Raw genomic sequence first — 25,180 nt, 5'->3', positions numbered from 1 at the left:
TTTTGTCATCTACTGGCTGAGATGATGAAGTACACATACATGGGAGCATTGGCATGATTGAGGAGACAGAGGAAAATGCAAATCAATATTCAACAATAATACTGTAAGAGGCTGTTTTTCTCTAATTATTCTATGGAACTACTTTCAACTTGACTGAATATGAGGAGAACAAATATGTTGCCAAAACATTATTTATGTGGCAAGATCATCCTTTAGAAGCCCAATCCCACTAATATAATATTTTTATAATCAATCAAGTTTATTTGTAAAGCATACAGGGCTGTTCAAAGTTATCTACATCATAAAAACAAGAATAAGAAGTCATACAAACAACATTCAGTCAACATGAAACTAGTGACAAATATAACATTTTGACTCCAGTCGACTGTGAAAGACATATGGTATTTTGTAATATAAGACGAACAGTCAGCACACTGAAAAAACCTGATTTAGACAGTGTGGTGGCTTACCTGTGTTTCTCTCCTAGGTGAAGTCATTTAGATGTTTCTGCTGCTCTTAACTTTTTCTTTAACACAGGAAATATTCCTGGAACAGTGCTTAGGTGTTTTTGTTTGTCACTTCTAATCCTCAATCTACAAGAACTGAATCTGGTTCTGCTGTTATGTATGAGGTACATGAGGTTTCTTTGTTCCTTCCCATTGTCCCCACAGACTTTTTCGGTGTGAGGGATTGCTGCAAAGTTAACCACTCAATGTAATCAACCTTCCACTGTCTGCATATATGATCTGTCATACAGGATGGATTGTTGCAAAGTTGATAGCTTGATGTATCTGGTTGGGTATCCAGTTTCCAGTTTTTTTTAGAGTGAAAGTTAATCAAAAGTCAGAAACCAAAACACACAAAACAAAATGTATGTCTTAAAACCAAAGCTGTAATCGAGAGCTGTTAACATAACCTGACCAAAGGCTTATACAGCTAAACAAACCAGCAGAAGTGAAGCAAATGATCAAAACAAACTAAACATGGGTCACAATCCAGCTACAAACAAACTCCAGTAGCACATTCAAGGTGCACAAACTTCCACAGCAAGTCAAAGCTACTAAAGCAATCGAAAACACCCAGCAAAGAGGCAAGTTGCTCCAACAGAGAAACAACCCCATCTTCTTAGGAAGTTGAGGTTTAAGTAGGGAGGGCTCTTCAGGGATTGGTGGAGCCACCACGTGATGATCCAATCAGGACTGTTGTAGGCATCAGCCAGGAAGTGACACAGGAAGAGTCTAAACTGACTTGAAATGACTCCTTATAAACAGACAACAATTTAATTGAAGAAAAAGTTTGGGATATTGCATATACTTAACCCAATTGGGGAAAGCCTTGTTGTTTGTAAATCCAATTATTTTGTCTCGCAAGTAGTGCTCACATTTTGCATATCTCTGGCTAAATCTAAGTAAACAGCTGGAATACAACGGGTCTGTTCATTTTTACAGTCATGCAAAAATAGTACCGTACTTTGAGGCCCTTTAACAGAAAGTGAAAATGACCATCATGCCTGTAGTGACATCCCACCTCTGAGCAAAGCGTGTTGGCGTGAAAATAATAAGCCCATATGCCTTCGCAACACAAACCAGCTTTCAGAAAGTCATAGTATCTGTGAACACTCAACCAATTACAATCAAGAAGGATGGAGTAATCATTCCCAGGTCAAAGAATCAAAAGCATCTGACTGAATACGAGCTGCAGATGCCAATAAAACAAACTGCGGTTTCTTTTCAAGGGCCAATTAAAGTCCTCTTGCGCTAAGATAAAGCAACTCGGATTTCTTATCAACAGTTGTAAAGAAAATCCAACGTGACACAGGTTTGCATTATTGACAGTCTTCATTGTCCTCTTCCTGTTGCACATATTAAGCCAAACATATAAGGTTGCCAAAATAGAAGGTTGCTATGCTGTTTGCCACATTGCACTGATGCAGGCAATACATTGAGCATATCTAGATTTATGGCCTATACAGTAAGTCCAATTGGCTTACCTTTTTCCCACCAGTACTCTTACAGATAAATAATAGTGTCCTGCACACTAATCAATGAAGCAATATTCATTTCACACTCACAATATCACTTTTTCACTATACTTCCATTTGTGGCGTCTAAAGTGCAAGCCACAAAACTTCTACATATAAAATCTAGAGCTTCTTATTTTGTAATATTATTCATTATAATACACAAGTAGCTATGATTTGACTAATGGAAAATCTTGAAAGATGATTTTCACAGTAACCTCTCCATTCAATCTGACTAAGCTTGAACTGTTTGTCAGAGATGAATGAACAAAACTTTCAGTCTCTGTTTGTGCAAAGCTGCAGCTGTAATTGCCAGCGCAAACTAAATTTCTGACTCAGGGGGGCTGAGTACAAAAGATGTGGTGTAAAACAAATTCAGAATGCACCAATTTGCTTGATGATTTTGACAGCTTCTCCAGAACCAAACATCTTTCCAATTGGACCAGGAAAAATGTTTGGTTCTTTGCCTGGACATTCTCTGAATCACCAGCAGACGCTATCTGTTCCCCCCTTGCACCTCTTTAACTGTTATCAGACAGGCTTGAAATAATCCTTCCGATGCCCTCATTCAGCACCCATCCATCTCTTCAGGAAAAGACAAAACAAATCTGTCAAATGTTATTTATTTTTCTCCCGGCTTGTTTTCCGGTGCCTGCAGTTAATTTTCTGTGGAATGTAAGGAGCAGCTGTCACTTTAGCACATGAATGGAGCCAGTTTAGCGGCCCAGAGGCATCAGAGTGGATCAACGGCAGAGCGGGGACAGCTGGGCCCAGGGGGACAATAGCACTCTTAGTTAATCATTAATACTCTTAATGAACAGCAGCCAGGCACCAGAGGTTCACTCCTCAGTCTCTCCAGAAGATTCAGCCCTCAACAGGAAGACGCAGGAAGCCTCAGCTTGCTGCCTGACCCCAAGCTGACAACTGTTGACTGGAGCTTTTATTGGGTCTGCTGGAGCTTTAAATTGCTGTCTGTTTGATGACATCTCACCCATCAGACTTGGGGGAAAAAAGAATAACTTTGGCTCACTTTATTTGAATCCCACAATGCAGTTCCTTTTGATATTTGCTAAACGTATCCCACACAGTTTAAGCAGAATGAAAATTGATTGAAAACATAGATAATTGATCTTCTCTGAAGTGAAAAGACGGTCACATAGTTTAGTTTTCTTTTTTGGTCACATTTTAATGTTTCAGACCATCAAACACAGAAATTCATTCCCTAAATGTTCAAAAGATTTAACAGATAAAGCACTTCTATAAAAAAAGAAAAAAAAGTGGATTCATTTAGAGATGTTTTTTATTTTAAGTGTGTACTTGATTATGGTGATGTTGCTCATATGTGTCCTTTAAAGAGCTGTCAGTTGTAGCAACGTCACCCACCACTTCTGATCTGATCTGCAGTCTAAAGCTGGTGTGTCTTCCTGTATATCAGGCGATATACACTCTGGATGATTGTGATCTACAAGTCTCTTATTGGCCTGCCACCTAATTATTTATGCGCCGTCATTCGGAGAACAAGCAGCAGTTATGCCTTATGCTGTGAGGACAATTTGCATCTCTATGTTCCTCATGTGCGACTAGAAGAGGGAAAGAAAGTTTTTAGCTCTTCTGTTGAAATGCCTTGCGAACTGAATTTAAATATATTTCACTTGTTTTTGGCACCAAAACAAAGCATCCAGCTGCTGCAGCATTGCATTTGGTTCAGATTAGCCATTTGGTCCTTTGCTGCACAGCTCACATTGAGTTATACAATACTTGCATATGAACCGCACAGCTATGTGCTGCACTCCTCACCTTGTGCCTGTTCTCCATCCCTCTCAGTGGAATAGCAGAAGCGGTGTTTGTATGTTCATTTGTATGCAGTTGGAGGGGGAGGAGGGGCTGACCCTGACCAAAGTGGTACTCATTTGTCACTGCTTTAAAGAAATACAGACCTAACCATGCAGTTTCCCATCACTATACCAGAATGTCAAGATCTTCAGACCACATTTTAGCACACATGCAGTTCTTTAGAAAGATGTCTTGACATGCAAACCTTCCCAGCTAGGGATCCATCTGAAAACTCATTTTTCAGAGGTTCCTGACACTATAATGGATGTAAAGTGCACTGTGGGTCCTTCAGCTCTTTATATTAATACATTTTAAGCACCACAAAAGGCAGAACTACTGCCTGGAGTAAATGGTAGAGCTTTTTCTGCATGTTGGCAAAATTATGGCACAGCACAGCTGAAAGGTTTCAACTCAAAATAATAGAAAAGTAGTGTGAATAAAACTATGAACCACCCAATAAAGGATTTATAGATTAATCTATGGTGATTACCATAAGGTACTGATCGCATCAGCCCTTTTATACTAAAAATCATATTCATTCATTGAGACACATATTCCAAGATAGTGGGCAAAGTGGAATTTCGGAGAAGCAAGAATTAAACTCAAATCTCTCCTAAATTCAAGAGACTATTCTTCTCAGCTGAGGAACAGATGCTTTGTCTGAGTCGGCCCGAACTGTATTTGTGTTTGTTTGTTTGTTTGTTTGTTTGTTTGTTTCAACTAAACCCATTTTACAATTTCTTAGTTGTTCCCTAAAAGTCAAAAGGAGGATTTAGGAATGAATTTTTATGTCACACCAAGCCAAGACCCAAAAGGATCTGCTAATTGTTGACAGCTAGAATGAGCTAAAAAGCTAGCCACACAGCAGAACATATTTTTCTCTATTTCATGTATTCAAAAATGAATACATGTTCACAAGTTAAGTATAAAATGCATAACTGGTTTACTAAGTTACTGTCAGAAGTGCAAATTAACAGTTTATTTCTGCCGACTCATAAAGTTTAGAACACCTGGCAGCCATTTTGGATATTGAAGTGTGGACTGCTTTTCAACACAAAATTTGGGCTTACAGAGGTTTTAATAATATCATTAAACCCACTTTCTAATCAAACCAGGGCAAAACATGCATGCCTGGACATCCATAGAGTCCAATGGTCAGGATTTATTTTCACCCATTTTAAATTTACTCCTCCTGTTTTATTGTTTTCTGTGGATAAATTGCTTTTCTTGGCTTCCTGTGCATCACTTAAGTTTATAACAAGCTCACAGTATGACTTGGGTTTCGTCTTAGGTCCTAAATCTTCTAGAACTTGCTAAAAAAAAAGAAAAAAAAAAAGAGGAGGATGCATCTAAGTGATTGATCCTTTTCAATAGATTAAATGATTTTGTTTTTTCCCTTTTTTGCTTTTTGCTCTGTGTTGAGTGCTACAGTTAGCAAGCAGATACCACAGAATCTGGATGAAATCAATTTCTTGACTGCGTTTTATATCACACTGTCAAGTAATACCAGTCTAAAATATCCATAAATATCCATTATCGCATACAAGTACGCATTCTGGTGAGGTTTTATGTCAAATTAAAAGTACCTTTTTGACCTTCCAACAGGTATTAAACATACTTTATACAAAGTCAATATTTCTAATCTTAAATGTTGTGTTCTAAGTATAAAATGAACATTTCAATAATATTCTAATTTAGTTGCACACATATGTATTTTGATGACAGGGTTATGCGCAGTAATTGCTGGGAATAACCCCTTAGTCATATTTGTGGTTGAACGATCAGTCAACGGAAACTTGACAGCAGGTTAGGGTCCTGTGGTGTCTATCTAAACAAGGGTTTCTGCAACTATAATGCTTCCTTTTCTCATCATTTAAAAAGATCGGGTGAGGTTTAAGTGTTTTGCTTGTCATTACCACAGTTCTTGCTGAAATATTTCAAGGAAGGTCCAGACCTAAATATACTGAACCTTGTGAGACTTGAAAATGTGTGTTCAGATATGTTCTCCATCCCATCTGAATGAGCTGGAGTGACTGTTCAAAGAAGAAAAGACAAAATTGAAAGATCAAATTAGCTAACTATAAGATTATGATGCATCAAAACGTTTAAGCAGAATGAATACTTTTGTGAGGCAATGTAAGTACACCGCTATTTTACACAGAGGATAAGGTGACTGAGGTCTGACAGTGTAGTAAATTTTTAGTGTCATAAGACACTATGACCTTATAAATCTACTATAAAGCAGCAACAGTACTATAGAGGAAACCACTCTTATGCATTTGTTTGGTTTATGTGTCATCTTAGTAGAGTTTCACACCTGCAAATATGTGCTCGAGTGATGTAGCGAGGCTTAAAGTATCGCTCTGTCTTTTTCTTGAGGAAGTTGGTCGGTTTTTTACCTGAGTCGGTTAGACTCGGTTTTTTACATTGAAAAAAAAAAGAACTTAGGGGGTTATCACATTAACAAAAGAATATCATGTACTTTTAACTAAATAATTTCATGTTTCAAACAAAAACGTGATACAAACATGTTGGATAAACAAGAAATTACAACAATAAATTAAATAATGAGATAACATGATTTATTATAGTCAGACTGATCTTGTGTGGAAGACGACGAGTGAGATCACGGGATACCACGCGAGTTCACGCGAGACCATGGAAAATCACGGGATATTACGCGAGATAATCGTTTTTTGTCTCAATTTGAATAACATGTATTCAAGTTGAGATAACGTGATTCAATTTAGTCATATTGATCTCGCTCCGAAAAAATTAACTTCAGGGGTTATTACATTAACAAAAGAATATCATGTACTTTTCAACACAATAATTTCATGTTTCAAACAAAAACAGATTCCTCTCCCTCCGAAGAGGGTCTAGCGAGATCAGGGGATCACGCGAGATTATGGAAGCTGACATAACTGTTTCGCACCTGGGAAAACTTCAAAGCGGTTTTAGTTACACATTAAACTATAGATATTTGTTTTTCTCTGCAGGGCACTATTAGCGTTTAAGGACTGCACTATAACAAATGGTTGTAAAAACTGCAGCATGAAAATACAGTCAGGTGGCTGGGTTTTGAAAATACAGTTCTGTTGTACCTTTTCTAATTGTTGACATTAAGTGTCTTAAAACACTTAATGTGATGCAACTTTAAAAAAAACCGTCTTTGAATCAACGTCATTAAATCATGGAAAGGATTTCCACATAATTAAATAGCTTTCTTTCAGCATGAAGCATGTTTGTTGAGCTAACTTAATTTTTATGAGTTGGATCAACTTAATAAGCAGTGTGAAGGTATCACTGTAACATAAGTTGGTTTCTCTGGCGTGCTGCGGTTGCAAAGGAGGTTTAGCAGACTGCACGTTAGGAGGCCTTAGTCCTCGATGTGGACGTCGCTAGTTCAACTCCCGGTCCTGGCAACCTTTGCCATGTCCTCACCCTGTCTGCCTACTGTCTCAAAAAAAATACGAGCCACTAGTGCCGCAAAAACTCTTCAGAGGAAAAAAAAGGAAAAAAAAAAAGTTGGTTTCAACTAAATTGCCATTAATCTTAGTCAAGTAAATTATTTGGTCCAATGCATTGCAAATTAGTTGGACTGGCTCTTTTAAATTACAACTATAGTAAATGAGTTGAATGAGTTGAACACATTTGCTTTACATTGGAATAACCTTAATAAATTAAGTTGACCTAACACATTTGCTTTAAATAGGAGTAACAGAATTACATAGTGCTGAAATAAAGCAAAGTAATCAGGTGGAAAACCTTTCCATGATTTATTTATGTTCATCCAAAGAGTCATTTTTTTCAGTGTACTGCAGACATGATGTGATTCTGAGCTCTGGGCGGCAGTATGTGTTGAAACCACAAAGCTCAGGTCTGAGTAAAGCCAGAACTGACTTTCACGCTGGGATCATGATCTGTCCGGAAGGCCAACAGTTTTCTGCAGCAGAGAACATAGAGGAGGCTGTGTCCACTCAGCTCTGCATGCTTGCACATGTACATGCACACCCCCCCCCACACACACACACACACAAACACTAGTCACCTTTTTCAAATGGACGAGTCTGGCTATATGAATGTGTGTGTGGGTGGGTATGCGTGTGCGTGTGTGTGTTTTTGAATCGAATCCTGCTGGAGTTTTAATCAAAGAGTTGCAGCTTAAATGGAATAAGCGTGCACTTTCATTTCTCTAGTTTAGTAAATATAAATATTGCACTGCACAGACATACTGCTCGGTCATGTCTGGAGCGAACACTAAACTTTTTCTTATTCACTACCATCCTGCATTATAGTACATCTCAAAAAAAGAAGGAAAAAAAAATCCTTTCCGAGTTATAATCTTTGATTTTCCATCTGCCTAAAGCCTTCAGAGCAGGAAACAGGATTATATGGGTGTAAACTATGCAAACACAACTGTTGACAAAAGGCTTTATCAGTGTTACCCCTGTCATTGACAAATTTTGTCACGTGCTTTAGGTCAATGTGGATTGAGGCTGGTAAGAGATCAAGATAAGGTGTAAGCTTAATTATTTTTCACAGCTCTGCCTTTGAATTAAGAATAACAATGACTCAAGCGATGTTGTTGAATAAGGATAACCCACACTAACCAGATATTACAGATTTACGCTGAGCTTTACAATGTTTGGATGCAACTTTGAACATTCAAAGTTTAAGCATTAAACTGCAAGAGAATCTGGGTTGCAGGCGCCAGGATTCGACGTCGACTTGTTTCCTGTAATTGACTGCTGGTCACATGTTGCGTGGGCGAAAGATAGTGTAATGAGTTAAAGGGGTGAGGTTTGTGCACATACACACTAAGGGGTAAAACTATCAACTCAATGCATGACAACCGTTTGAACACATGCCGTTCTGACTGGCTGCAACTGAGGGACGGAAAGAAGTTCATCTGATTTATTCATTCTGGGGAAAACAGTCAGTCCTTGTAGAAAAGTTGACACAGGCAACAAAAAGTCAAGTCCTGGGCGATAAAAGGGTTCAATGGTGCAACAGTAAAAATAAAAAAAATAAAAAAATATTTGCTCACATGAGAATATAAGGAAAAAGATTTTGGAGTGTTAGACACCCAAGCAGTCTAACACTCAGCTTTTCCTGCTCACACAAATCAAAGTGAAGAAGACTTTGTTGTGTTGCTACTGACAGTCAACTAAATAAGAAAGTGTCCACCCTCTACCTTCGTACACAACACCCTGCAAAAGTGTCCTTGCACAAGGAATGTTTTCACATTTGTGATGTTAGAGCCATGAAATTCACCGTATGTTGAAATTTTTGACAAAGAAACACAAAGCAGTGCAGAATTTTCAAAAGGAGGGAGAAAAATCTTTTTGACATGCAAAACTCTGAAAGGTGTGGAATGCATAGGAATTCAGACGCCGTGTATCTGAAAGCTGCAATTACAACTTTGGGATATTTTCCTACCAAGTCTAGTGGAAACTTGGGCGTTTTTGTGCAGAAAAATTATTTTACCTCAATCGGACTACTGAAAGAGCATTTGTGAAGAAATGTTCACTTGGATGTAGGTCTGGGCTTCGACTGTACTATTCTATCTCAGGAATATCCTTCGATCTAAATCTGAAGCTGCAGTCTGTGACCGCCAGCATCCTGCAACGTTTAGAAATGTTTCTGCTTTAAGATATCAAGTAATTAACCCTTTTAAGATGCACTGGGCCAGTGGTGTGTCTAAAGGTTGCAGAACAGCAGTCCTCCAGGACTAGTTATTCCTTTTTAGCAATTTAAATTCTTCTGCATCCTGCCAATTTTTATTTATTTATTTTTTATTAGCTCAAACTACTAACTCTGACCAGCTTCCCTGTCCCTGCTGAAGAAAAGCTTTCCCACAGCACACCACTGCCACCATCATGTATCACTATGGGAAAGGCATTTTCAGGTGCGGAGTCAGGGTTCTGCTTCACAGTGTTTGGAGCTGCAGGTCGAAATGTTCCAATTCCACCAGAGCGCCCTCTTAAACATGGCTGCTGCGTCTTCAAAAAGGACGCAGAAGTTGAAATTGAAATTCTTGGGACTTTTCTTCACCGGTGACTTTCTGCTTACCATAAAATCAAGAATTGTTGTCTTGCTGACGGATTTTTCCTCCTGCGCTGTCACAATAGGCTTACTGGCTATTTCCTGGATTAAAGCAATCTTAAGTCAGCCTTGAGGATTTAGCATTTCTTCAATAATTTAAGGGATATGAATGATTTGGCAAGGCATTGAGTAATATATTAGATTATAAACATATATATACGGTGGCTCCTTCCACACTTCTGCATCCTCTCTGATGAAACTGCTGTTGCCTCTAACATTACAACACAGCTATATTTATCTTTTCTTTTTTTTACGGCAATGAAAGAAGAAAATAGTATGTATGAGAGCTTGCAGTGACACCCCATGGGGCCCCACTGTAACGACTGCTCCAGACACATGCTCATTCAGACACTCGTATGCCAACAGCATGGCCTTGATGTGGGCTGGTGTGCTGTGTCTGCTCTCAGTGTCAGCAGCTGGAGGCCAAGGTTGCTAAAAGAGAGGAGAAATGAAAGAGAAGGCAACGGAAGGAGGAAGCATGCACAAACACTAAGATTAAGAAGTGAGGAGAAAAGATGAAAAGTTTCATGGGAGAGTAAATAAGTAATGAGGCACCATAAGTGAAGATGAAGGGCAGTTTATCGGCGAAGTCGAAAGGAGATTTAGAGTTAGGGTGAAATATTTGAGGCAGAAGCTGATTGGCTGAAGATCCCTTTAGATCCAAGAACCCTTTGGACGTTGCAGAAGTGACTGTCTTTGCTTTAAAAATAGCGACTGGATGATTTTAGACCGATACATAATATCATTCTAGACAGTAAAGCAGCTGCAGAGCTTCAGTCACTAATCAGACAAGAAAGTTTCCCCCTTGTGTCGGCAGATATGTGCACCTGACTGTCAAATAAAGTAATGCTGGCCATTTCCTTAACATTTTCACTTTGTATCTTTTAAATGGTTGATTTGGCTTTGACATCCTGACCCAGTCATTAGGTAAGAACTCTGTGCGTTTCTCAATATCCCTTCATTTCATGCTGAAATGTTCTGTGTTTACTAAAAATATACACAACTGACTGACTTGTATGCTCTTTTGTAGCTCTTTTGTAAAGGGAGCAAGTGGACTGCTGGGTGGAAACACTTAATTCTTTTTCTTTTTCTACAAATAACAACCTGCTTTTGTATCTCGCTGCCCTGAATCAAGACTTTGTACATCCACTTGTAACTGCATGTGCAGCTGCAAGTCTTTATGTTTCCATCTGCTTTGAGCATCCAAACGTTTCTATATTTTTTTCTTTGCAAAATGGGAAGTAACTGTAAGCATCAAGTACATACTCTTGCGTTGAGTCTACTTGAGCGTCTGTAACAAAATGATCTTTTTAGCTGGAGTATCTCAGCTTAAAGACTACAAAACTTGACAAATCCTGCCTGCCCTGATACGGTGATCATAAGACAGTTTAGTAGACAGTTCCTCGAGAGGTGATAATGGAATTGGTTTCCTCAATAATACATTTTTTAGCTAAAAAATTATGAAACTGGAAAATGTCTTCCCAAAGTATGCATGAAAAAACATTGACATTCACTCTTTAGAAGGGTCAAAATAAAAATAGCAAATAGCTCTCAAGATAAAGTCGACCAAAATTGAGCAGCTAGAACACAAAGCGGGATTTGAGTATTTAAATTGTGAAGGCCTCTCAGCTAGAACTCATGACTGAATAACTGATGTGTTGACCCCACCTACAGGCAAAACAGAACCATGCAGTCTCTGGCGACTAAAAGAAAGAGACACTCGTAGAGGTTTCAGTTCTTTAGAAGGGAAAACATGAAGAACGTCTGACTTTCATTCAATTTAAGTATAAAAACTTCAAAACCAGAAATTATGTTTGGGCTTAAGGTTGGTTAAAAACTGCCAACACCATGCTTTCCCTTTAAGGAATGTTGAAGCTGTTTGAATACATGCATATAACTCTCAGGCTTCTAATTTTGCTTATTTTCCTCTGGAATTAAGCATCCCAGAAATGAGGGTCTGAGAATACACAAATAACCAATTTCCATAATGGTACTACCATCAAATCCAATTCATTCGCTGTGCTGTTCAATCCCGAGCTAACCACATCGTCCAAGCAAAAAACCTTCTGCAGCAATAACCAGGGGACATATCAAGTGAAAGGGCCAATGTTTAATTTGGCCTTCTGGAAACCAAATTAAGACAAATCCTCGTTTTAATCTGGACGATTGTGTAAGCAGGAGAGGAAGATGTTTGTGGAGATATTTGGCATCTTTAGTGGAAAGGAAGACATTTCCACAGTGATCTCCTTATTTGCATCTGCCCTTTCACAGATGAAGAGGAAAATGCACCTTTCTTTGAAAGCAAACATTGTGAAGGGAACTTAGTGAACATTTTCTTCCAACTTTAGACTCATTCTTTTCCCCTGTGTTTAGAGGGTGAAAGTCTCGGGAAAATATTTGACAGGTATTTATTTTGCAGGATTTTCTGACTTTCAGCTCTAATCTTTCTAGACTTCCAGCATGATTCCTGACTGAATAGCTGACTGCTGATCGCTGAGCAACAATGCCACATGACGTTAGAATTTGAACGCGTTGTTTCACGGCCCCGGGCATCCAAAGCAGCAGACAGCTGGTGTGCTAAAGTGTAAAGAAACCCTGGTCTCGACTATCCTTTTACAGTTTCATGTCTCAGTTCCCCTTTGACAGACTAAGACCCTCACCCTCAGGGCAGGTTTGTTTCTGTGTGAGTGTCAGGGCCACACTGTGCAGCTCCTCTCTGCCAGGTGGACCTCTTACTCTGTGTCACATGGGAGGAGCATAAAGCTGCATGCAGGAAAGCTTCTGCAGCTCTTCTTATTTCCCTGGCAAATGTTGTCACCACAACCAGTCTCACTTCTTTTCTCCTCCTCCTCTTCCTCCTTTGCCTCCTCCTTCTCATCTTTCCCTTCCTCTTTTCTCTTCTGACCGACGTCCCACACGCCCTGCCTGCACATCAGAAGTCCCTCATATTCCCCAAAGGATAAGATGCCATGGAGGCCACCAGAACAACGGTGTTGTGTGTCTGCTCCGTCCTGTTTGTCCTAACAGGTGAGAGTTTCAAAGTGTTTTTGTGGCGGGATGCGGAGCTTGAGCTATCGTGGTTGCGTTGGTTTCGCCGGTGGGACCGGCTGCCTCACAATGTTAGTGGCAGATTTGTTCTAAAACTGGGGGTTAACGCTGCTTTACAATAGATTTTAGGAAATTGAACGTGTTGGGACATAAGAGGAAATATCCAAACCATTGCTACACAAGTTTCCCATTAATATTTATTCTACTCTTTATTTTAATGCTTTTTTTTTTTTCTTTACATTTTTTAATGAAAGCAGCTCTCTGAAAAATATAATGTATTGTGCTTGAATTTTCATGTGTTTGCGTGATTGCAGTCATGACACAATCAAGGAGTGGTGACAAGGTGCTAAGAAGCACAGTTCTGGTCTGTCATAAAATCTCTTTAGCTTGTGGTTGGAAAATTATGAACGCTTTTGCTAGGTGCTGTAAAGTTTGTCGATAAAAGCTATATTTCGGAAACCTTTTCTTTTTTGGACAGCAACAAGTTCCTGCGCTTGTGTTGTCACAGTGGGTCTGCGAAGACAATTTATTTTTGTTTGCACTTCTATTTCTTTTTTTTCTGTCCAGTCCTAACAGCTTTAGCGAGCGGTGAAGTAGAACTTGCTGCTTTGCTGTGTCAGTAGCAGATTTGCTGGACAAAAAGGGAAACACACAATAGGAAATAATAACAATTGATAATTTCATAGAATGATTGCCAGAGTTTCTAAACAGCATATTTTCCTCAATTTCAAGAAATTATTTTTTCAGTAAAGATGGTGGGCTATGGTTATTAATTTATTATGTTTCTAAACATAATAAACTCAAAAATGGAAACTCAGATACAATTTTTATGTCCTCCTCAATTTTCATTATTTTTATTCTTTGTTAGTTTGAATTATTGTATTTATCTATTTAGGTTTTTTTTAAATCGTCTCCTATGCCTACAGCTACAGTCAGCTACATGATGGGACTGGCAGCTGTGCAGAGTCAGGAGTAGATATGTTCTTTCCTCTGTGGAATATTGCAACTTATGCACAGCTGACTTTATTAAAACAGATAAATAATGAACTCTTGGAAATAAGAGAAGACAAAAACAAAACAAAAAAAAGGTTGAAGTTGAGTTTCATTTTTGCCTTCTAGGGTGGGTGGATTCAGACAGAGCTTGACAAAATGTCTTTATATTCCTAATACAAAAAAATTTATTTTAGGAGAAATTTTAAATATGTGCTTCCATCGTCAGCAGCACAATGTGACTTGACAGAATTAGCTTCGGTTCTATTGTTGGTTGAAGTTAGTGGAAAGCCACCAGGAGGACTCATCTGTGACTCAGAAACAGCAGTCATGAACCAGTGTACTTCACTCATTGTAAACCACATAAAATTCATCCAGCATGAACTTTCCAAACTGCTTTGATATTTGTATCACCAACCCTCCTTGAGATGAAGGCCTGATGGTCTTATCTGTTAAAGCACAGGGGATGCTGGTGTTCGGAGAAACACCTGTTGACTTTATTTAGCGTCCAAACATCTTGGATGTGTGTGTGAGGGCGATTAGGGGCAGGTGCTGGCAGCTCTCCACAGGCTGCTGGTTTGAAATCTGTGTGTGAGGGCATGTCGGCTAAACGAAGATATTCTCTCCCCTAAAAGCCCATTGTCACAGCAATCTAAACTCTATCACCACAACAATTGCCAAGCTGTTTGGGGACAACAGCGAGGGAGCGGGCTGGGCACACTTCTCCTCATTCTGCCCTTTTTAACCATCTCTCAGCTGGTGTAAACACAGCCACACTCCTGCTACTGACAACACACACACACACACACAGTCACACAGAAACTGGCCTGCGGGCTGGAGAGTGGAACGTGTCACTGTGGCTTTTTGCGCTGCATGTATTATTTAGGACATAACAGCAGACACACAGTAGATGCATTGTGATGAGCAACGTGGGCGGCAGTCGCCACAGAGCAGGCTGAAACTGTGCCTCGCAAAATGATTTTCTACCGATTTAACTTTTTTTGGATCTGGTCACAATCATAAACTTCAATGGGATTTATTGTGATAGATCCACACAGGGTAGTGTGTTATGGTGAAGAGGAAGACAGGCGAAAAAACTGGGACACATATTTATATTTAGCTAACCTGGGTGAGTGCTTTTCCATAAGAATGAGAAGACTCAAGTTGAACTTAGCTCCGTACTTTGACTGGGCCGTTCTCCCACTTGAATGCTTTGATGCAAACCATTCAATTGCAGCGCTAGTTGCATGTTTAGGGCCATTATGTCCCCTCAGTCTCAAGTCTTTTGCTGACTAGCACGTTTTCTGCTAGTACTGATCTGTATTTGCTCTCTATCCGGCTGCCAACTACAGTAGTTTGTGCCATCTCCTCCGTCTCTGGTGAAGAATAGCATCCCGTGATGTTCTTCCTACCATCATATTTCGCTGTGAGAAAAAAGTGTTCAAGATGCTGAACACCACACATACCAATGCATATACACATAAACAGTTCACCCAAAGTCTCATCTGAACAGTGCACGTTCTTCCACACATTTGCTGTGTCCTTTACTTGGACTTCTTACATCTCTTACAACAGTTGCTGTCTTCTTGCTGCTCTTGCTAAGTTTTTCCCAGCTGAGCTGTGCATCTGTGCCGCTCCTCAAAAGCTATTATTGACCTCTTTTGCTTCTTTTGTAATTATTACACTTCTCCACCACAACTGGATCCCTGAACGGTCCGCTGTGTTCCTTGGTTCTCGTGACGCCATTTGTTCACTAACATTCTCTCTCTCAAAACTTTCACAGAACGGCTGGACTTAATCTCCGATTAAATTACGCTCAAGCGAACGCAGTGTGAATACATTCGCAGGGCATTCTACCAATTAGACCTCAAAAGCAGGAAAAGCTCATTGGACCAAAAGCGAATCAAACGACGTTTGGTTAAATTTAGCACATGTGAAGAACGGACACTGCTTCCCATGAGACAGCTATTACTTTTAACGTGGATTCCAGGGAAAGACGGCACACAAATAGAAGCGTGGTTCACAAAACCGAAAGAGGAAGATGAAACAGAACACTTAATAAAATTCTAAATACTTGAGCTTGTTTTGCACATGTTTTTAAAGAGTCTCATGTTCTTTACAAATTGTCTTTTTATGGGCTTGTTATAGCTAACTGCCTGGCAACTAAACCGAAGCCTAAACAGACAGAGACGCTCAATACATCAGCAATTATTGTAACTTCAGACAGCCTGACCGTTTGCCACACAGCGAGTCAAGATCAGACAAGCCTCGTGCTTGACAACAACGACACCCTTTAGTGAGCTGGGTCAATATTAACTCACTACAGTTTCAGGACGTGGGCAATTTGAAAAGCAGGATACAAACTGGATGCACTGGTTTGGTTTCATAGACTCACCAGCAACCAGTGCTGGTCAATAACACTTTGCTGGGTAAATAGAATAGAAATAGAAAGCATAAATAGAAAATACATGCAGAAGGTTGTGTTGTGCAATCTAAAGAATAAAATTCTGTATTTTAGCACTGAACTATTGTGGAAGGACATCATTAACTCAAAATTGTTTTGTTGGTATGATTCAGTTATCACCAACTTTTCATTTTTATTTGTATATAATCTATGTTGGGTAGTGACCAAAAAGAAGATGGAGGCGCTGCTTCTGCACCTCAATTAAATGATAAGAATTGAGGAAAAAAAAACCCGATCGTAAATTGTTGCTTGTTTATTGAGTAACTTCACATTAAAATGATTTTGTGTTAGCATGCAACAAGTTATAGAGTAAGTTCGTATTTAGCTGAAGATTTAACAAGTCATCTTTAGTTTTTTTTTTTTTTTTCTAATCTTATCATGTCCTTTATCTAAGATGTCGGCTGTGAACTGATTCACATTCGTTCATCGGTTCATCATGGAACCAAAGGGAAGGATCTTCTCCTCTCTGTCGATGCCAGATTTCCACTGGAAGAAGCTGAGATCCAGGGAACTTGGTCTCACACTAAAGCGAGCGGTGACAGCACCACGTTGGTCACATTTACCGAAGACAGTAAAATCATAGACATGATGTACCGCAAGCGCCTGGACTTAAGAGAGCCAAACGCTTCTCTGTCAATCCGGAATTTGAAAGAGGATGACGAGGGATATTACAAGCTGAGCCTCAACATAGAGTTTCGTAACGAAAAAGGAAAGGTGAAGAAAGAAGAAAGAACTATTCATGTGACAGTAGATGGTAAGTTATTAATTCTTTGATTTTATGCTACCTGACATGCTAATTAGATCTACAATTAGCAATCTTTTTTTTTCTCTTTAGAGCCTGTCTCCAGACCAGTCATTGAGAAGAAGCCATCACATACAGTCATAGAAGACAAAGCAAATGTAACTTGGACTTGTTCTGTTGAGAAAGGAGCAAGAGTTGTCTTCCGGTGGCTAAGGGATAATGTTTCACTTACTCCCAGTGAGAGATACCACTTTACTCAAGACAGGTCCACGCTGTTGATTAGCCCTGTGAGAAAGGAGGACAAGGGGACTTACCGCTGTGCTGTCAGCAACCCTGTGAGCCAAATCATTGAAAGCAGGGGAGTGGAGCTTAATGTTTACTGTGAGTAGACATCCCTTTATTGTCTGTCTGTCTACCATTTATTATTTCACTAGTTCCACCTGAGAAACCCCTGAGTCTCCGGAATAAAATACTGAAATTCAACAAAACAGCCTGCAAACCAAAAAATGTTGATAGCTCCTCTTTTATAATTTGAAAACAAATATCAATGAGATTAAACTTGCCGGGAACACAATGCTGCCACTATTTAACCCTTTAACTCACCCACAAAACACTTACATGTTGTCCAATGGGTCAGTTCACCACTTAATAATTTAAGTGGTGAACGAAATATATATTTAGCACCTTCCCACTTAGTTTAAATTATACTTCACAGCAAATCTGTTCTTTTATTTTAATCATCTTTATATAAAAGTCTTCACAGATATGTTTTCATAGTCCCAACACTAATGTTCTGACAACAAATTATAAACATGTTATGTCTACTTTTTTTTAAGTTCTCTCTTTTGCAACTTCCCATCTGGTGTTTGATCAGGCTGTATGTAAATTTTTACGAACTCCTGCTGCTACCTGCTGCTGTCACCTGAAAACATATTTCTCTTCTGGGAAAGTATTTGCATGGGAGCAGACTTATCTCAGTGGGCTCGGATATTTTACAAGGCCTGCTGATAAAGCTCTCCTAACTCTGGGAGTTTGAGGCAACATGGTGTCTTAATTTGTGAATTAATTTGAATATGTGACCATTTCAACAAAACCAAAGATAAAAACACAGAGGTTTATTTTTCATTTATTTTGTATTTCAGAGTTTTCTGACCTTAAGTGTAGCTGCCGTAGTTTGAAGGTGTTGGTTTACAATTCATGCTGGGATTTGGAAAACATATTCAAAAGGGATCCTGTAATAATCCTGTCTTATGAGATTCTTGTGATTCTTGAAGCCCATTTCACCTATTTTCAAAAATAATAAACATTGTTTTTTGTGACTACACAGCATCAAACTCTGGTTTGATGTGTTGTGCACAGGAGTGTGTTACCTGTTGATTTAATTACGGTGCTCCTTACAGTGAAACTAGAGCAGGGAGATATGCGTTTCCCTTAAGGCCAAACTTGTCCTGGTACATGTCAGCAGCCAAGATTATTGAGTGTTTAAAAGCAAGACTCACAAGCCTTTCAGGCTTCAGTGTTTTAGGTTTTTTTTTCACTTTGGGGGTTAAAATAGGTACTGTTGCCTTTTTCTAGCGTGGAAAGTTTGAAACATCACTTCCGATATAAATATATATTCAGTTAAGGCAAAAAGAAAGCGCGTTCTCTGTTTATTCTGTCAGTCCTGTCACACTATTGCTTATCAGACTTTTGTTTTAGTAGCATTAGGAAGTATTACCTACACAATGTGATTACCACAAATGATTTTTTTTTGGGACAGGTTATAGATTTCCTCCTTATAAATGCCAAACACATGCTATGTGTATTGAACACATAGCACAACTGCTGAAAAAAAGAAACTGCAAATCCAATGACACAGCATTTAGTTAAATTACTTTACCCCAAAGTTGCTTGTATAAACGTTTTAATCATTTGGGGCGTGTGGGTTGAAACTGAAAGGGAAAATTATGCCAGCGCTTACTGTTAGATCAGTTAGACTTATCTGACCACCTGTAGTCAGATTTAAATTTTATTCTCAAATGCACAGTTGATCCTGTCATGTATCTAAAAAACACCACAAAGAGTACCGTACCTGAACATGAAATAACAGAATACTGTTCCCCCTGGGTGATCTCAGAACATGGACATGTTTCACTTCAAAAATATCCCAAGACTTGAGTTTGTTCAAAACTGCTTAATTTCTCTCTTTCAGACTCACATAACCGATGTTTGTATATTTAACTTTACAGAGGCAGAGAAAACTGTTGCTGCTAGAGAGAGAGAGAGAAAAAAAAATCTGTGTAAAATAACAAAAGTTTATTTTGACATTTGTTGCTCCAAACCAGTGGAGGAACACATCAAGACACAAGCCCCATAGGTCTAGTTTTGACACCACTACATGAAACCTGCTTCTAAAAAATGAGGTCAGGCAAACCAGGCTCAACTCACTTATTGGTTATTAAAATCCTGCAAGCAGAAGATCTAAAACGTTCCCATCGTGCATTAAAATTAGACTGTTCATTAAACCATAGAATACTATTTAGCAAAACAAATTGTCATGTTTCCCTGACCCACACACAGATGGTCCCTACAACCTGGAGGTGAACTCTGTCCAGGGCCTCCGAACAGGGAAAGTGTTCACCATCAACCCCGGAGAGCTGGTGTACTTCAAATGTCAGGCCGATTCCAATCCCCCCAACAGCTACGTCTGGATCTCCAAGAGCCCCAATGCCACAAAGATCCTCACAACGGGACCCCAGCTGCAGGTGAAGTCCGACGAGTTGGCCCAGACTGAGGACTACCTGTGCCGAGCCATCAACAACGTGACCAAGAAGCAGGACGAGGCCCAGTTCACTCTGGTGGTGGCCAGCTTGAGAACAGGTGGGTGGAGGGCGGAATATGGCAGGACGGAGCAGAGCGTGGGTTGGTTTTGGGAATCCTCTAAGATAAACACTCTGTGAACTGTGCTTCGTGCCGAAAGCAGAAGAGCCTGATGAAGCGTTAAAAAAATAGAAAAAAAAAAAAAAGAGATGACACTTTCCAAATGATAAAGCTGTCCAATTTGTAGTAATATTGCAGTATTCTACACAGCCGCTGAGTCACACAAGCAGGTTATGGATATAGCATAAAATATACATGACTATTATTGAAACTAAGATTTTATCTCTGTTGCTAGGTTCCTGTCAGCTGCAGTCTGTATTCGAGTTCAGTGGCTGGGAAAGTCAACAGGGCATGACAGCTGTTGTGTTTATTGTTTTATAGCACGGTCAGTTTCTGTGTGCTGTATGGGGCATTGATATGTTGTCTTGGTGATAGTGAGACCAAGAGTCGGTGAAGGTTATTGCCGATACTGCCTTTGATTTAAAACTCAGTTTGGTGTGAGTTAACAGAAGTCATGCCAGACACCTTTAAAAAAAAAAAAAAAAAAAGTAAAAATCATGAGCGAACCTTGACACGTGTTTTGTTTTTTAATATTAAGATAAGTACATTTTAGATTGAATGAGGGCCTTTTTTATACTTTGTGTTTTAAGGTTTATTTAAATTAGCCCAGTAAGTAGGTTTATACTAAGCCTGGCTGGCCAACAACCATCTGCTTTATCCACAGTAAGTCTGTTTACCTCATTATATCCCACTTCAGAGACATATTTCATGCACAAAGTCTCTTGATTTTAAAAGTGCTACCACTCACTGAGTCACTCCAAGAAGTTATGCACAAGTTCAAGGAAGGGGAAAGAATTTATTTATCACTGTCTTGCATGATGCTTTCTTGTCTGAAAATCATACTCAGCTATATATTGTCTTTGTTCATGAACAGCAAAAGAGAAATACACCCATGATGGTAGATCCACGTCTCTGCTGGCAGCCATTGCGGTCTGTTCTTCATTCATCATTGGGTTTATGCTGCTGTTCCTCTTCCGCAGGGCATGTCATCCAAAGAGAGGTAAGGTTTCCTAGAGCTCTTGTCCGTGTTAGTTTAGGTCTATTATTTCTGAAAGTCTTAAATCAGAATGAGCCAATGTGATGGTAGTAACATTTCAGGGTATTCCTCGCCACCTTCCTGCCTTAGATTATACATGCCCAAGTTCCACAGAAATATTTAAATAACTTGCAAATATTAGTCAAAGTGAATGTAACCCAGACAAAGTAACTTCTCTATTTGAATATGACAGAATTGTTATGTTTCTCATGTTTGGATTTGGAAATAATGGTATTTCCTCCTCCTCTCCCTCCCCAATCACTTTAACAGTCCTCATGAACATCTACAACAGGTATGGACTCGGATTATTAAATCATATCACAGTTATCTTCTGATATCTAAAATAACTGTTCAAATTGCTTCTTACAGACCGTTTTCAGAGCAGAAACGACCTCATCGCTCAGGTAACAAGGTTGACACGTTCATAACGGAAATTGCTTCTGTGTACATGTAAACATAAGCACAACATGTTATGCGGCAAACGCATTACATCATCTTTGTTAGGCAATAGCACAGGAAGTAATGAATGACCACAGTTACAGTTTTATTTAATAACCTAACAGGAGGTTGAAAAAGTGGTTTGAAATGACAAAAAGTAAACAAGGTCTGGAAAACAGCAATACCAAATTTTATGTTATTATGGCACAATGCTGTGAGAAAAAGTCTCGTATTTTGTTAAAAATTTTAATGTCCAAGACATAAGGTGAGTTATTCTTAAAAAAAAAAAAAATAAAATAAATAAATCTGGCCCTCTTTATAATGCTAATGCTCAGAACAAAACAGAGAACCCAAAATTTTAGCCAGACACAAATAAAAAGCAGCTTATTGAGAATCGGGGTCTGGGACAGCGGACGACCAGCAGCAGGACTGGGAACCACTGAGGATGGAGAAACAGGTTAGTGGCTAAAGGAAAGTCACTAACCTTCTCAGAAAGTTGGATGAAGACGAGGCAAGTCCTTGGTTCCCCAGGGAAACTCTGGTGGCAAGTCGTCTCCAGAGGTATTGGTAGCAGGAGAACAACTCAGATAAAAACAGAACTTGGATGTCGACAGGCCAAGGCAGGGTGAGAACCAGAGAGGCAGATAATCTTATCTGGGGGTCAGGCAGGAATCTGAGGTCCAGGCACAGAAACAGGTCAGAAATGTGAAGGCAATCTTAGACAAATCCAAGGACGAAGCAGAACCAGGGTCTTCCAGCACTTAAAACTTTTGTAAGTTATGAAAAAGTGTGTCAATTAGCTCTAAGTCTAGACTTTGACTAGTCCACTCCAAAACCTCCACATTGTTTTCTTTTTTTGAGTTGTTCAAAGGTGAACTGGCTGCTGTCTCTTCAGTCAATGTCCTGCTGCATTACCCAAGTGAGCTCGAGTTTAAGTCACAAATCTGAAGTTCGGAAAAGCTCCTCTTAAAATTTTCTGATAAAGAGAAGAATCCTTGGTTCCTTCAATTGGTACAAATGCTCAGATCATTACGCAACAAAGTGGCTCCAGACCATTGCACTACAGAAACTTGTCAAAGTATTATTTTTTTCTTGATGAATGCACACTTTTCTGTTAAAATGTAATTTATAAATATATATATATATATATATATATATATATATATATATATATATATATATATATATATGTATATATATATTTGTATTAAGTGTGAGTAAAAACAAGAAATATGCAAGAGGACAAACATGTTTTAGCACAGTAAGACCATTTGCCTTACTGTGATTCTTACATTATAAAATGTGTATGACAGGTCATGAAGATGCAGCAGAGGACTTTGGCATCTATGAGTTTGTCTCCATACCAGGAAAAATGGATTCCACACAGGTGATTTAAATATTGTTCTCTGGTGACACTTTGAAAAGGACGTAAAAATCCTTCTCAATTAGTTTCTGTTTTTCTCATTTTCCATTATGTCATCATTGTTTATTCCTCCCACCCCCCGCTTCCGCAGGCATCATGCAAATCTCTGGCCCGGCTCGAGTCCATTCAAGATATGCACACCACCATCTATGATGTGATCAGACATGTCCCAGAATCCCCCAGTGCCAGCTTGTTGAAGTAATTGTTTGCTGGGCAGATTCAGTTGTCACACTTGAAGATTTGTGTGTAGCCTTATTCTTGTGTTTGCTGCCGAACTGTTTTTTGCACACAAAATGAAGGAGACTTGTTGGGGTACACAACCTGAATATGCACTGTTACTGTCAAGAGTTTGGGACATATATTTATCACCTTCAACTAGAGATAGGTAAAAAGTGGATGTATGATTGTGTTTTTTTTTTGTTATTATTTTATTTAACATGATACATTTTTTTGTCTTTTGTTTTGGGTTAAAGAATGAAGATCGTTAAAAACCAAGCTGATCTTTATATTACTTTGAGCTTTTTTAATGCATAAACAGCCAAAACTTTGCAACTTATGTAACATTGTTGCTTTAAGAAATGAATTAACTTGCAAATTCAAACAGTCACTTATGTTGATTTATGTTTTCTGACAAGTGTTACAATGAAGGCATTTAATATGTACAATAATTGCCTTATTGTAAATATTGTACATGGATTATCCTAAAGAGACTTAACATGTAATATTCTATTTCCACTTTTTGTTTCTTGTTTGTGAAGTTCCTAGAAATGGAAAAAGAAAGCACACAAAAATGTCAATACGTTTGTCTTTAGAGTCAATCTGAGTCAAAATCCTACATTTTCATGTTATTTTTTTTCAGGAGAAAAATACCAGAAATCTTTGATTTTGTTTGTTTATTTTTATTTAAATTTTAAAAGTTTTGAATTTACCACCTCCTGTGACCGAATACAATGCTCATACTGAAATAGGTGCAGATAATTTTATTGTTTAAATAAAAACAGTGTATTTTTCACATACTCTAGTGTGAACTCTAGTGTCCCTTATATGACAGTAGGCTGACAGGAAAGGGGGATGGAGAGGGAGGTGGACATGCGGCAAATGCCGGCCGGGTCCGGGAATCGAACCCGCGACGACTGAAGGCCTCCAAATGTGGGTTGCGCTATCCCCTACGCCATCACAGCACGCCTCACATACTTAATGTTCTTGCAGTGTCTCATCTACCAGTTATTAGTGAATAAAATTTGCGGCTCCAATTGAGGTGGTACATTATTGAAAACAAGGATGTTTTGCTAGGTAGACATTTCGATGTGGACGCTAGCCTGTTGTCTACATGCAAAGTAAGTTTTAAGAAGGACAAACAAAAACATTTTAAAGCAGTTTTTAAAAGTGGTGTATAAAACCGTTTTGTTTTTTCTCTGTCTTTGTGAACATGACATACAGAGATTCTTGAAAACAATGTGCCAATCTACTTTATTTATGGCCGCTGTTGGGTTTTTTTTTTTTGGCTATTTTGAGACCAGACCCAGGTTACGACTTGCTTTGTCAAGGGAATAAAAGGTTGTTTTGAGACAATAAACTGTATCACACACCATTTGTAATGTTTATGCATCCTGTACAGCATTGGTCCTGTTTGGTTTGTTGAAGTGTTGTACAATAAGGATGGACTGGATTGGTTTGAATGGGATTTATTTTCTTCTCTTCTCCAACTCAGAAAACCTTCTTGCCACTACTGAAAATCAAGTTTTGTAGCTTTTTTTTATCAAACAGAAAGTCAGGTGAGTTGAGGGAAAGTTTTGTAAGGGAACTAGGTCAAACATGCACCTCATGGAAGGCAGAGAGTACATTTTAAAAACCAATACTCATTGCTTGCTATTCCCACTTTGGACAAGTTTCACTGTTAAAACTATACAGTGAATAGATGAAAAATGTAAAACAAATTAAATTAATCTCTTGACTATTCTGCCTTTTCATGGTCATTGTGCTAATGTACTTGATTCTGTTTCTCCAAAAGTATTCTTTTGTTTGTTTTCCTTTGCTTTTCCTGCTCAAACTGAGTAAAATCAAATGCTTTAAGAAAAAAAAAAAAAATTAATAATTCTGAAATGATTGTACAGCTTGTGTATATGTGTTTTGTATTTTATTAAATATATATGTGTTTA

The 25,180-nt window shown here is 38.8% G+C and overlaps 1 protein-coding gene across 1 annotated transcript; it reads left to right on the top strand.

Annotated features, from left to right (window-relative positions):
- The first annotated feature begins 12,788 nt into the window (after nucleotides 1-12,788).
- hepacam2 (HEPACAM family member 2) lies at nucleotides 12,789-25,180 on the top strand. The gene is made up of 9 exons (XM_044138323.1): nucleotides 12,789-12,988; nucleotides 16,858-17,217; nucleotides 17,299-17,586; nucleotides 19,765-20,064; nucleotides 20,999-21,124; nucleotides 21,431-21,452; nucleotides 21,530-21,564; nucleotides 22,912-22,985; nucleotides 23,113-25,180. Exons 1-9 carry the CDS (start codon nucleotides 12,931-12,933, stop codon nucleotides 23,221-23,223), a joined length of 1,374 nt encoding a protein of 457 aa, XP_043994258.1. The 5' UTR covers nucleotides 12,789-12,930; the 3' UTR covers nucleotides 23,224-25,180.

Source organism: Gambusia affinis, linkage group LG14 (assembly GCF_019740435.1).
Source record: "Gambusia affinis linkage group LG14, SWU_Gaff_1.0, whole genome shotgun sequence".
Lineage (NCBI taxonomy): Eukaryota > Metazoa > Chordata > Actinopteri > Cyprinodontiformes > Poeciliidae > Gambusia > Gambusia affinis.
Note: the sequence above shows the minus strand (reverse complement) of the source record. Positions and strands in the feature narration are given on the sequence as shown.

What these genes read in the sequence shown, in the direction of transcription:
- hepacam2 (XM_044138323.1), top strand. Translation starts at nt 12,931, where the DNA reads ATGGAGGCCACCAGAACAACGGTGTTGTGTGTCTGCTCCGTCCTGTTT. An exon ending in GGCATGTCATCCAAAGAGAG is followed by an intron (nt 21,125 to 21,430) that starts GTAAGGTTTCCT and finishes TCACTTTAACAG; the next exon opens with TCCTCATGAACATCTACAAC. An exon ending in CTCATGAACATCTACAACAG is followed by an intron (nt 21,453 to 21,529) that starts GTATGGACTCGG and finishes TGCTTCTTACAG; the next exon opens with ACCGTTTTCAGAGCAGAAAC.